At 38.9% G+C, this 14290-nt stretch overlaps 1 protein-coding gene across 5 annotated transcripts in view; it reads left to right on the top strand.

The window, feature by feature from the left end:
• HACL1 (2-hydroxyacyl-CoA lyase 1) overlaps positions 1–14290 on the top strand; it is a 46267-nt gene that overhangs the window by 18511 nt on the left and 13466 nt on the right. For 3 of the 5 annotated variants that reach the window (XM_059664012.1, XM_059664016.1, XM_059664014.1), the window contains 6 exons: positions 2220–2303; positions 5961–6062; positions 8487–8641; positions 9072–9230; positions 11513–11620; positions 13294–13480. In XM_059664012.1, the coding sequence (XP_059519995.1) occupies positions 2220–2303; positions 5961–6062; positions 8487–8641; positions 9072–9230; positions 11513–11620; positions 13294–13480 (795 nt within the window). The remainder of the gene's footprint in view (positions 1–2219; positions 2304–5960; positions 6063–8486; positions 8642–9071; positions 9231–11512; positions 11621–13293; positions 13481–14290) is intronic. The other 2 variants (XM_059664013.1, XM_059664015.1) reach the window with 1 other exon arrangement.

Genomic DNA, 14290 nt, shown 5'->3' with positions numbered 1-14290 from the left:
ACCTTTCAAAATCAAGTTTTAAATAGTTTGAAAAGCATAATTTGCCTCTCCTCAAAGTTCAAGTATACTTAAAGGTAGGCAAAAGAAATTTAAGTAGGGTGGTAGATTAGAACAAAACTTTTAGCATTGTTAGGGATTGAGTTGTTATTTTAGATACCCAAACTCTTAGATATCTTTGGTTAGAAATCTCTAAACAATGCTGCTTTAACCTATGTCATTAAACAGAGTGTTTAGAATATACTCCTGATGACGCTTGTATCATTATGACCCCCTTTGTAAGCCAGATTCCTTACTGGTGTAGAAAGTACTGCCCACATGGTGGCATGCAAAGCTGTTCACCCTGCACAGATTGGGTATGGTATTTGATGATCCAGCTACCATTGCTGTCTTCTCCTTATTTACTTTTTACTTAAGGAATCAACTTCTTATAGTCCATTTCCCCCTAGGGCTATTGAGAAACAAAACTACAAACAAGCAAAACTTGGGTTGTACCTGGAAAATGCTGCCACTTCTTTGATTGCGCCTCTTGGTTAGAGAATAAAGTGCATCCCCTTTGGGTTGACTAAATTACTCCTCCTGACAGAAGCTATTTTTACTTGCCCAGGGCCAGCCAGAAATTGAGCTTCTGAGTAAATGGAAAGTAGCCATGCCATGCCCTACTAGTGATACTTTTCTATTTTTAAAAAATATATTTTATTGATTTTTCACAGAGAAGAAGGGAGAGGGATAGAGAGTTAGAAGCATTGATGAGAGAGAAACATCTATCAGCTGCCTGCTGCACGCCCCCCACTGGGGACGTGCCCACAACCAAGGTACATGCCCTTGACTGGAATCGAACCAGGGACCTTTCAGTCCGCAGGCTGACGCTCTAGCCACTGAGCCAAACTGGTTAGGGCTCTTTTCTATTATTAAAAAAATACATATTTTCATTGATTTTTAGGAAGAGAGCAAAGGAGAGAGAGAGAAAAAGAAACATTTATATGAGAGCAGAACATTGATCAGTTGCTTCCTGCACACCCCCCACTGGTGGTCAAGCCCAACCAACTGAGCTGCACTGGCCAGGGCTCTAGGAGTGATTCTTAAAATGTGGTTCCTAGCCCTAACCGGTTTGGCTCAATGGATAGAGCATCGGCCTGCGGACTCAAGGGTCCCAGGTTCCATTCCGGTCAAGGGCATGTACCTTGGTTGCGGGCACATCCCCAGTAGGGAGTGTACAGGAAGCAGCTGATCAATGTTTCTCTCTCATCAATGTTTCTAACTCTCTATCCCTCTCCCTTCCTCTCTGTAAAAAATCAATAAAATATATTTTTTAAAAAATGTGGTTCCTGGACCAGCAGCATCAGCACCACCTGGGAAGCCCCACCCAAGACCTATTAAGATCAGAAACTCTGACGTGGACTCTTGCAGTTTATAGTTTAACAAACTTACCAGGTGATTCTGATAAATGCTAAAATTTGAGAACTGCTCTAAATAGGAATTCCAGTGTAATTAAGTAGAACCTTATTGATTAGATTCAAAACTATAATTGATCAAATCACATGTATTTCTGTGGGTATAGAATAGAATTGAGGAAAGATGATGAGGTTTCTATACTAGCCATGAAACTCATGTAGTTCCATGGATTTTTACTTTTATTAAGGAACTTCTTTTTAAAAAAATATTTTTATTGATTTCAGAGAAGAAGGTAGAGGGAGAGAGAGAGAGAGAAAAAACATCAATGATGAGAGAGAGAATTCTGTACGCCCCCTACTGGGGATTGAGCCTGCAACCCAGACATGTGCCCTGACCAGGAATTGAACCATGACCTTCAGGTTCATGAGTCAACACTCAACCACTAAGCAACACCAGCCAGGCATTAATGAACTTCTTGAACATCAAATCTTCTTTATCATGTTACATAAAGAAGTAGGCAAAAGTGGGTTTACAGTTTGTATGGAAAAAGATATGCAGGTTATGATTATTATAATAGCTTTACTAACTCAAAAGAATATCACAATGGCACTGTGCACTGAGGTGTAAACTCATAAGTGCTCAAATTGCCAGCCTTCCTTATTTACACATGTTTGTAGTCTACCTGCTATACTCAAGCATACTTTGCAGAGAGTTCTTACCTACTTTGGCACACCCCTGTATACATAGCTCATTTATTCAGCCTTAATTGACTTCTTAAAGAGTTTAAGAATAAACATGGCTTGCTCCTCAGTCTTATCTCGTTTTAGATTGATATCTGTGCAGAAGAACTGGGGAATAATGTAAGACCTGCTGTGACTTTGCTGGGAGATATAAATGCAGTCACTAAACAGGTAAGAGCTTTTGCCTGGGTTTTCATTTACATGGATTGGTCTTTAGAGAATAGTCAGTTCTTTAAAATGTTTCAGTCTTGGAGAACCAAGATGGCGGCATAGGTTAACGCCGGAGTTTGCTGCTTTGAACAACTACTTCAAAAGTGAAACCAAAAAACGGAAGAGACATCAACCAGAACCACAGGAACGCTGGCTGAGTGGAAGTCCTACAACTAGGAGGAAAGAGAAACGCATACGGACACTCAGAGGAGCCGCAGTGCTGAAGTCAAATTCTGAGGTGCGGAGTGCGCGGAGCGGGCTGGCGGCGGAGGGCGCGGTTGTTGTTTTCAATCCGGAGGGAGTCTCAGACTCTGAGCACCGGATCCGGGCGAGTCTTTAGGGACCCAGACTCAAACGGGAGAAGCGGGACTGTTTGGCTTCGGTCAGAGCGAGGGCAGCTTTCTCTCCGAGCTTTGCAGCCATTGCTGGGACTCAGAGAGGCAGAGCCCCTGGGGACAGGACTGAGAGCCGCCATAACTGCTCTCTCCGGCCCACCCTGTTGATCCTGTGAGACCCGCCCCGCCCAAGCCCTGCACAGAGGCATTTGCCGGATAGCCTCAGGCAAAGGCTAGATTAGCACCTCCCTAGAGGACAGAAGTTCTCTCACTGCTGACACAGCTGATTCTCATAGCCACTTGGCCTGGAGGTCAAACCCTCCCTGGAATTAGCTACAACAATCAAGATTTAACTAAAAGACTGCGAACAAAGACCACTAGGGGGTGCACCAAGGAAGCATAACAAAATGCGGAGACAAAGAAACAGGACAAAATTGTCAAAGGAAGATATAGAGTTCAGAACCACACTTTTAAGGTCTCTCAAGAACTGTTTAGAAGCTGCCGATAAACTTAATGAGATCTACACGAAAACTAATAAGACCCTCGATCTTATATTGGGGAACCAACTAGAAATTAAGCATACACGGACTGAAATAACGAATATTATACAGACGCCCGACAGCAGACCAGAGGAGCGCAAGACTCAAGTCAATGATTTGAAATGCGAGGAAGCAAAAAACATCCAACCGGAAAAGCAAAATGAAAAAAGAATCCAAAAATGCGAGGATAGTGTAAGGAGCCTCTGGGACAGCTTCAAGCGTACCAACATCAGAATTATAGGGGTGCCAGAAGATGAGAGAGAGCAAGATATTGAAAACCTATTTGAAGAAATAATGACAGAAAACTTCCCCCACCTGGTGAAAGAAATGGACTTACAGGTCCAAGAAGCGCGGAGAACCCCAAACAAAAGGAATCCAAAGAGGACCACACCAAGACACATCATCATTAAAATGCCAAGAGCAAAAGATAAAGAGAGAATCTTAAAAACAGCAAGAGAAAGAAACTCAGTTACCTACAAGGGAATACCCATACGACTGTCAGCTGATTTCTCAACAGAAACTTTGCAGGCCAGAAGGGAGTGGCAAGAAATATTCAAAGTGATGAATACCAAGAACCTACAACCAAGATTACTTTATCCAGCAAAGCTATCATTCAGAATTGAAGGTCAGATAAAGAGCTTCACAGATAAGGAAAAGCTAAAGGAATTCATCACCACCAAACCAGGATTATATGAAATGCTGAAAGGTATCCTTTAAGAAGAGGAAGAGGAAGAAAAAGGTAAAGATACAAATTATGAACAACAAATATGCATCTATCAACAAGTGAATCTAAGAATCAAGTGAATAAATAATCTGATGAACAGAATGAACTGGTGATTATAATAGAATCAGGGACATAGAAAGGGAATGGACTGACTATTCTTGGGGGGGAAAGGGGTGTGGGAGATGTGGGAAGAGACTGGACAAAAATCGTGCACCTATGGATGAGGACAGTGGGTGGGGAGCGAGGGCGGAGGGTGGGGCGGGAACTGGGAGGAGGGGAGTTATGGGGAAAAAAAAAAAAGGAACAAATGTAATAATCTGAACAATAAAGATTTAATTAAAAAAAAAAATGTTTCAGTCTTGATTCACTTGATGACAGGTCTGATAACATCTATTTTAAACAAAATTTATAATGGAGGATTTTTTCTTTTTTTGTTTTTTTAATTGCTGTTTACGTTCAGTATTATTTTGTAATAGTTTCAGGTGTACAGCATAATAGTTAGACAATCATATACTTTACAAAGTGTTCCCCTGATATTTTCAGTACCCACCTGACACTATATGTAATTATTGCAATATTATTTACTATATGTCTTATGCTATACTTTACATCTCCACAACTGTTTTGTAACTACCAATATGTACTTCTCAATCCCTTTCCATTTTTCACCTAGTCTCCCAACTCCTCTCCCCTCTGGCAGCCATCATTTTGTTCTCTATATCTATGAGTCTGTTTCTGTTTTATTTGTTTATATTGTTCTTTAGATTCCACATATAGCTCTCTGACTGACTTATTTTACTTAGAATAGTACTCTCTAGGTCCATCCATGCTCTTGCAAATGGTAAGATTTTGTTCTTTTTTCATTTTTATTTTTTTAAATCACTATTTATCACCCCTATACACCATTTATCTTCCACCTCTACCCACCACCCCACCCAGAAATCAAGATTTTGTTCTTTTTTTATAGCCCAGTAATATCCCATTGTATAAATGTACCACAGCTTTTTCACCCATTTGTCTATTGGTAGGCACTTGGGTTGCTTCCATACCTTGACTATTGTAAGTAATGCTGCAGTGAACTTAGGGGTGCATATATTCTTTCAAATTCATGCTTGGGGCTTCTTCGGATATATATACTCAGAAGTAGAATCACTGGGTCATAGGCAGTTCTGTTTTTAATTTTTTGAGGAACCTAATAGAAAGTTATCCTTAAATATAACTTTGGAACTCTGTAAATCCAGCTTCTTATATATCGATTATTTTCATGTGAGTAAGTTAAGCATTTTTGGAAGGTGATTGAAAATTTAAAGGCATTCAGTAGACAAACAGTCATTTATTAAGTAGGATTCGGCTATCTGAAAAATTATAAGAGGCACTAAACTTATAGCCAAGAAGTGGCTTTATCTACTGGAAAAATCTAACTTAGCATTTCTTTAGGCCATAAAGAGATTTTTACTCTTCAAAACTGTAATCAGTGACTTGTTGAGATTCTTATTATTTGTACATAATTTATACATTTCACTGTGACAGGAGATAAAATATAGTCACATTTATCACTTTATTTTTGGATACAAATTGGTATTGTTATCATGATTATACAATATTAGGATGCAATCCCCAAGCACATATTAAAACACTCTGGAGCATTTGGTTTGTATCATGGGAATCCCTGGGCATTTGGGGTTGGTGGCCTTCCTGTAAGGGTTCTCTGGAGGGGGTGACTTTCCTTCTAGGACCCAAGAAGGTTTTAATAGCCCTAGTCAGTGAGGTGGGGGAGGTGGCACCTCACTGTGCCTATGGGAATCCCAACATCTGGCAGAAGTTTACACTGACCCAAACAAAAGCTTGCCGTGTCACCTATTTCTCGTCTATCAGTTGTTTGCTGCCTGAGGAAAAACAAAGAGTATGAGTGATGTGAAGAGCAGGATAGTATAGTAGTATTGTCTTTAAGAAGAGAGTTTTATGTTAGTAATATGTAAGTTTATTTTTAAGAAGGAAAGAAAAGTTTGTGGTTTTTTAGCTTTTAGAACAATTTGACAAAACACCGTGGCAGTATCCTCCAGAGAGCAAATGGTGGAACACTCTGAGAGAAAAAATGAAGAGCAATGAAGCTGCATCCAAGGTAATACTGGGCCCACTGAAACTCAAGAATGCTCCAGGTTCATGGTTCAGTTCTGTCATAACATGGCATATGCATTCCTAAAAATCACCATGCTATGCAAAATCTTGCAGTAAAAACCCCTGGACTCATTGGGAAAAAGGAGTTAGGGGCACAGCTCTCAGAAACTTTGTGAAGCATTAAAGTAGAGACCTAATAAAAATGGTGGTGAAGTCTTTCATATATATCTCACAATATATATGGCACTTTGCCTTGAGAGAGACCTGAAGTTTCTTGGGGAAATAGGCATTGAGAGGTATAGCGTGTGAGTTTCTGTGGTGGAAGGAGGGTGAGCTGACATTGGACAGAAAGTTGTAAAAGCCTGTGTGGACAGGTGTGGCTTACTGTCCTCAGTATGACCTTAACATCAAATTACAATTACGGGCTTTGGGAGCCTTAAATCCCGGGGCATGTTGGGGTATGTCTTTCTACCTTTAAGATCTAAGTCCTTCGAGGCATACATTTATAATAGATAGATGTTTCATCAAAGTTGAAATTTTTCTCTAATGTACAATCTTCTTTTTAAAAAAATATTTAGCTTTATTGAAGTATTATTGACATACAAAGTTGTAAGATATTTAAAGGTATCATCATGGTGATTAATATACATCCACATTATGAAAGGGTTTCCCCGTCTAGTTAATGAACGCATCTCTACCCCACATTTATCTTTTTTTTGGTGACAATACTTATAGTCTTCTTAATTCAGTTTTGTTTTTACTGGAAATTCTTTTTTTTTTTTTTTTTTAAATATATTTTATTGGTTTTTTACAGAGAGGAAGGGAGAGAGATAGAGAGTTAGAAACATCGATGAGAGAGAACCATCGATCAGCTGCCTCCTGCACATCCCCTACTGGGGATATGCCCGCAACCCAGGTACGTGCCCCTGACCGGAATCGAACCTGGGACCTTTCAGTCCGCAGGCCGACGCTCTATCCACTGAGCCAAACCGGTTTCGGCACTGGAAATTCTTTTGTGACTTCTTCACCTTCACTTATGGCTTTGCCTGATAGCTCAAGGCTTTGGAAATTGTAATGTGTGAAACCACCCAAACCATCCACTACTAGCACTAAAATGAGCCACTTCTGCGGGATTTGGTGTTTTCTGTTTAAATCTTTGTATATAGCCCTAGCTGGTTTGGCTCGGTGGATAGAGCGTTGGCCTGCAGACTGAAGGGTCCCGGGTTCGATTCCAGTCAAGGGCACATGCCTGGGTTGCAGGATCGATCCCCAGTTGGGGGCCTATAGGAGGCAGCCGATCAATGATTCCCTCTCATCATTGATGTTTCTATCTATCCCTCTCCCTTCCTCTCTGAAATCAATAAAAATATATTTTTTTTTAAAAAGTCTTTGTATATAGGTAGTGCTCTCTCTTTGTAAGAAAGGTTGTTCCTGATTTTTTCACTATTTTTTGTATTTCTATGCATCTTGGTTCAGCTGGGTGTAGTTTTCTGTGTCCATGTAGCATATCTCACTGATGGAATCATACATGAGCAAATATGAAATTTGAGTTATGCTTATATTGTTCCCTAATATGTCAGTCATCTCATTTTCCAAACAAGCAGAATTGATTATGCATGATTCTGTCTTTCATCTGAATTTTAATTAATGACTGTTTCTCTTATTAAGAGCCAGTCTCACTTCAATTTCCTTAATGGTATCATGATTAATTCCTTCTTTTCCCTAGGAATCACTTTAGTTTAAGATGTAAAGAAATTGCCTCTCTTCTCTGGTGTAGGAGTATAAGAGGGTCCATCATCCACCTTGGGTATAATCTCCAATGGACCAGACTAGCACAGGTGAAGAGGCAGTTCTGGGACCAAATGGGACTATGGCTGCTAAAGCCCCACGTGGCCTTCTATCAGCTCAGAGACGCTTTAGAATAGTGGGTGAAGCATATCCCCTTTACTGTCAGTGCATGTGAGGAAGAGCCACATTTTCTAAAATCCTGACTTCATTTTTATTTAAACTCTGGGCCATAGTTCAGGTGAAAATAGTCCAGAATAAAATTTTCATTTTTTCTAAGTCAGAGTTTCCCTAAAAGTGCTCAAACAGGGCTGTTTTGTTGTGTTTAACCCAGTGTTTCCAGTTGTCTTTACTATAGCACTTCTCGTGTTAATATGTTAATGTGCATTGTGGCTGTCCAGGAAGAGGGATATTCCCTGGTTTATACTAGGACCGTGGGACCCATTTTTCTTAGCATGTCCACCAGGACTGTTCATAGATCAATTCACTTCTCAGGGTGGCCATTGGTGGCCACTTGGGAACCTTGTAGCTTGCAGTTGTTAACGTGTTTCCAAATAAATTTGATAGTAGCTTATTGACAGTATGTATAGTTTTTTCATTACATCTCAATCTAATTTGATTATACTTCCCTCTAATGTTTTAGGAATTAGCTTCCAAAAAATCCTTGCCTATGAATTATTACACAGTATTCTACCATGTTCAAGAACAACTACCTAGAGACTGTATGGTGGTAAGTGAAGGAGCAAATACTATGGATATTGGACGCACTGTGCTTCAAAACTACCTTCCTCGTCACAGGTAAAGTTTCCAAAAAAGAGATTACAATGAATTATAATACATTAAATTTGAAACGTTAATAGTGCAGATTAATAAAACATTTGAGGAGTATATAGGTTCAGTGTATAAGGACATAGTTTGTAAAAGTGTTCTTAAGTAAGGTTGTATAGAGTTTTTATGCGTGGTATGTCCTCAAGATCATGTGATAATTTCTGTGGTCAGTGTTCTAAGGATATATTCAGTCTTACAAACAATCATGAGTGAGTTTTTCCTCTCATTCTGCTTATCTCTGACAAATTAGTTCCGCATAGTCTAAAACTTTACATTAAAGAAAGAGAATGTTTTTACTGTTTTCTATTTTTCATGAACCATGTGAATGTCTAGATTTATGCCAACCCCACCATCTGTGACATGCCCTAGAGGGTTTCATTTTTGCTTTATTCTCCAATAGGCTAGATGCTGGTACTTTTGGAACAATGGGAGTCGGTTTGGGATTTGCCATTGCAGCTGCTATAGTGGCTAAAGATAGAAACCCAGGACAGCGAGTCATCTGTGTGGAAGGAGATAGTGCATTTGGGTTTTCTGGCATGGAAGTAGAAACCATCTGCAGGTAAAACAGCATCCTGAATAGAGCATTTCTTTCTCCAAAATATGAAAGAATTATATACAAGACCCACTTGCCTAACAAATGCTTACCAAGCGTTGATCATATGTCAGGTGCCCCGTGCACAGCACTGTATAGATACTAGTATAAATAACCTCAGGGTCTTTCTCATCAAGGACAGCATGCTTCTAACCTCTTTTCTGACCAAAATTCTACAAACCTATGGGGCATGGTTTTGAGGTCACTGAAAAAAAGTTCTGTCTGGCCCTAGCTGATTTGGCTCAGTGGATAGAGTGTCGGCCTGCGGACTGAAGGGTCCCGGGTTCGATTCTGGTCAAGGGCACATGCCTGGGTTGTGGGCTCGATCCCCAGTGGGGGGCGTGCAGGAGGCAGCCAATCAATGATTCTCATCATTGATGTTTCTTTCTCCCTCTCTCTTCCTCTCTGAAATCAATAAAAATATATTAAAAAAAGAAAAAGTTCTGTCTGAGAAAAGCTTTTTTTCTGCCAGGAGACAGTAGAGTTTGGTGCTTAAGAGCATGACTTCTGTTCAGATGGCCTAAGTTAAATACTGGCTTGACCACTGCAAAGCTAAGTGACAGGTTAAGTCACTTAACCAAGCTTCAGTCTCCTCTAGAATAGGAATAGGAATAGGAATAATTCCTACCTTAAAGCCAGTTGTGAGGAATGAATGGGGTGATCTAGGTAAAGCTTGAGGTGACTGCTCAGTGAAATAAGCTATTCACATTATTTTTTAAAATAAAAGAACATCGATGATTTCACAATACTAATCTCACATTGAACAGGCTTTTATTTTTTAAAATATATTTTTATTGATTTCAGAGAGGAAGGGAGAGGGAAAGAGAGATAGAAACATCAGTGAGAGAGAATCATTGATTGGCTGCCTCCTGCACACCCCACATTGGGGATCGAGCCCGCAAGCTGGGCCGGACATGTGCCCTAACCGGAAATCGAACTGTGACCTCCAGGTTCCTAAGTCAACACTCAACCACTAAGCTACACCGGCCAGGCAAGGTTATTTTTATAGTTTTGAGGATTCATGGAGAAACTGATAAGTTGTAGATCCAACTATAGAAGTATAGGGATTTTTTCTCTCCAATTACTTAAACTAGGAAAACAATTATATTCTTAACCAAGGCTCCTGTTAGGATTTTAGTAAATCGTGTTTTGGGACTTTCAAAGTATTTGTATATAAAACTTTCCAGATCAGCGGGAAATTATGTGCTTGTTAGAGTATCTGTATTGGCAACCAAGTAATATATATACCTAAAAGATGATTTTCAGGGAAGTCAGCCTTCTACACTGTGAAATAAAGCCATTCCCTTCGAGCATGGAGAGCAGGTGGTTACCACAATCCTGTTACATAATAGTATGCGGTTTTTTGGTTTTGTTTTTACATGTGACCTCAGAAAGTATGTCTGTAGAAAATAAACTCCATATTCTTTTGTCAGTCACTAGTAAAGTTTAATCAGCTTATTTTGGTCTTTGTCATACTGTTTAGCACATTATTAAATACTCTCTTTTTCTCTAAGTATTACCCCATGTAATGTTTTTCCAATTATGGATGAAGTGGTTTGAGAGGAGAGAATATACACTAGTCACTTGTGTACTTCCCACAGCATCTAGCAAGTGCTGGTTATCTATGAGGAATTCAATAAATAGAAAGATAACTTTCAAACGAAACTCCTAGACACAACCTAGAAATAGTGCTTCAGAGGTATCAGGCATAGAAGTCATCATTCTATTAACACCTGGGTCTAGGAAGACCAAGGTTCAGAAAAGCTCAGTGATTTGCCCAAGGTTCATAGTTGCATAATAGTTGAGCCAGTTTTATCAGCACGTAATGTTGCATTCTTTTTGCTACTCTGTGATGTTTCTGTTAATTATTTGACATTCTTTTATTAGGATAATAAATAACTTAATTTTTAGTTCTGTCCTAATATTACAAAAAAAGTTTATGGAAAACTATCCATTTTTTAAAATATATATATATTTTATTGATATTTTACAGAGAGGAAGGGAGAGAGATAGAGAGTTAGAAACATCGATCAGCTGCCTCCTGCACATCTCCTACTGGGGATGTGCCCGCAACCCAGGTACATGCCCTTGACCGGAATCGAACCTGGGACCTTTCAGTCCACAGACCGACGCTCTATCCACTGAGCCAAACCGGTTTCGGCCATTTTTAAGTTAAAATTTCAGCTCTAAGAAAAGAAATTGTGTTAGAATGAATAATCATTTTCTTTATATTTTGCTGTCAATTTTAGGTACAACTTGCCAATTGTACTTTTGGTGGTGAATAATAATGGAATTTACCAAGGTATTGATACAGATTCTTGGAAGGAAATGTTAAAATTTGGAGATGCTACTGCTCTGTAAGTAGTCCAGAACAATGTATCTATACTTTCTCCCATCTGTTTAATCTCTTTAAAAAGTCTGCTGTATTGGAATGTGCTTTCATGGTGTGAGAAGTGCTTGCTTATGTTTTCTGCCCCTCTAAAAGGGAACCCTGTCTGCATGGTTCCTCTTTGCACACCGTCCATGATTGGGCACTTCAATAACTGCCCAAATGGTTTATGATCAGGGAGCCACTGAAGATTCAGACAAGTGAGTTTGATGTCTAAGCCTTGTTAATAAAGACCTTATTGCAAAGTGCTCCCAGTACATCTTGGGAATATGGGTGTTTACATCCAGAGGTCTTCCTTTTACCATTTAGCTAAATCTGATCCCTTATCAGATACATCATTTGCAAATATGTACTGTATTTATCAGAAGAAAACTAAAACAACAATTTGAAAAGATGTATGCACCCCATGTTTATTGCAGCATTATTTATAATAGCCAAGTAATGGAAGCAATCTAAGTGTTCATTAATAGATGAATGGATAAAGAAGATGTGATACACAAACACACACACACACACACACACACAATGGTATGTTACTCAGCAGTAAAAAGGAATTAAGTCTTGCCATTTGCAATAACATGGATGGATGGGTATTATGCTCTGTGAAATAAGTCAGACAAAGAGACCAATACCATATGATTTTCATTATATGTAGAATCTAATAAAACAGAACAAACAAATCAGAAAGAGTCATAGATACAAAGAATAAACTGATGGTTTCCAGAGGGGAAGGGAAGAGGAGGATGGGTAAAAAAGTTGAATAAGAAGTATAAACTTCCAGTTATAAAGTATTTATTATATAATTAATATTATATTTATTATATGTATTTATTATTTATATCCATTGTAGTGTATAGTACAGAGGCTAGTCAGAAATATTGTAATAACTTTGCAGTGATTAGGCAAATAGGCATACCATGGTAATCTCATCATATAGTATATAAATGTCAAATCACTATGTTGTATACCTGAAACTAATATAATATTGTATGCCAACTATACTTTAATAAAAAAAATTTTAAACAACAAAACTAACAAAAATTTTAGTTTCTGCCTGGCCGTGGTTCAGTGGTTGAGCCAGGAGGTCATGGTTCGATTCCCGGTCAGGGTACATGCCTAGGTTGTGGGCTCAATCCCCAGTGTGGGGCATGCAGGAGGCAGCTGGTTGAAGATTCTCTCTCATCATTGATATTTCATCTCTCTCTCTTTCTCTCTCTCTCCCTCTCCCCCCACCTTTCCTCCCTAAAATCATTATTTATAATAGCCAAGTAATGGAAGCATGGTTCCTTATCAATAAAAATATATTTAGAAAAAAAGAAGCAGCAGAGATCTTAGGACTTGAACTTTTAAAAAAATCTAGTTTCTTATTTTAACTAGTCGCAGTTCAAGTGCTCATAGCAACAGGTTGCTAGTGGCTATTATATTGGATAACACAGATATAAAACTTTTCCATCATCACAAAAAGTTATATTTTACTTTACTATATAGATAATATAAAATATATGGACAGTTTAGTATACTGGCATCTCCGTTTAAGTGTTGGATATAAAAGTATGCCTTTCAGTTTAGCCTAAAATTTTCTATAAATTATGTTAGAGAATGATATGATTTTATTTTTCTATTTGTGACCTACTTTTACAGGGCCCCTCCAATGTGTCTTCTGCCAAATGCACATTATGAGCAGGTCATGACTGCATTTGGAGGCAATGGGTATTTTGTACAAACACGAGGAGAACTCCAAGAATCCCTGAGGAAAAGCTTAGCAGACACAACTAAACCCTCTCTTATCAACATCATGATTGAGCCGCAATCCATGCGGAAAGCCCAGGTAAATGTGATTGCTAGAACACCCTGTAATTCAGAGTTCTTTCTAAACTATTTCTGAGTTTGGTGATTTGTTTTGCTTATTCAATTAATATTTGTTGAGTAGGTATAAGGCGGGTGCAAAGAATAGCATGGTGAGCAAAACCAGCCTCAGCCTCACCTCATGGAGCTAACAGTACAGCAGGGAGGAGGGACCATCCAGTCACCTCAGATTGACTGCATTATGACAGAGTGAGGCAATTTCTCTGAAGGAAAGGAACTCAGTTCTGAATAAACATACAACAAAGGAATCTGATTTATATGGTGATCACAGGGAAGTGATGCTTAAACTAAGATCCAAAGGATAAATAGAGACAAACTCATCCAAGAGAAGGAGGAAGAGGTATGTAAAAGCTCTGGCAGGAGGGATTATGGCAAGTCTGAGGAGCTAAAAGAAGGTTGATGTAGCTAGCTGAAAGGGTGCAGGAAGTACAGTGGGAGATGAAACTAATGGGACAGTTTGTGCAATTACATTCAAAATTAGTTATTTTGGTCTCTAAAGCAAAGTGTGTAGTATGATCCTCTTCCATCTCAGATTAATTTTGTACTCTGATTCTGGTCCTGCCACTTGCCCTCTCTTATATACCTGTCCACCATGCTTGCACATTGTGTATTAGCCATTGTTTTTAGAGCAGATAATTTTTTCAAGTAGTTTTTTACTTGGTTCTTTATACATGTATCTGCTGTGAGATCTCTTTATTTTTGAACAAGACAATGGGCAAATAGGCAATTGGACACTTGGACCCATCAATGAAATGTAAATAAACTAATTTTG

The sequence above is a fragment of the Myotis daubentonii genome, chromosome 14 (genome assembly GCF_963259705.1).
Source record: "Myotis daubentonii chromosome 14, mMyoDau2.1, whole genome shotgun sequence".
Lineage (NCBI taxonomy): Eukaryota > Metazoa > Chordata > Mammalia > Chiroptera > Vespertilionidae > Myotis > Myotis daubentonii.
The sequence above is the reverse complement of the archived record's forward strand: the minus strand, read 5'-3'. Positions and strand labels throughout refer to the sequence as shown.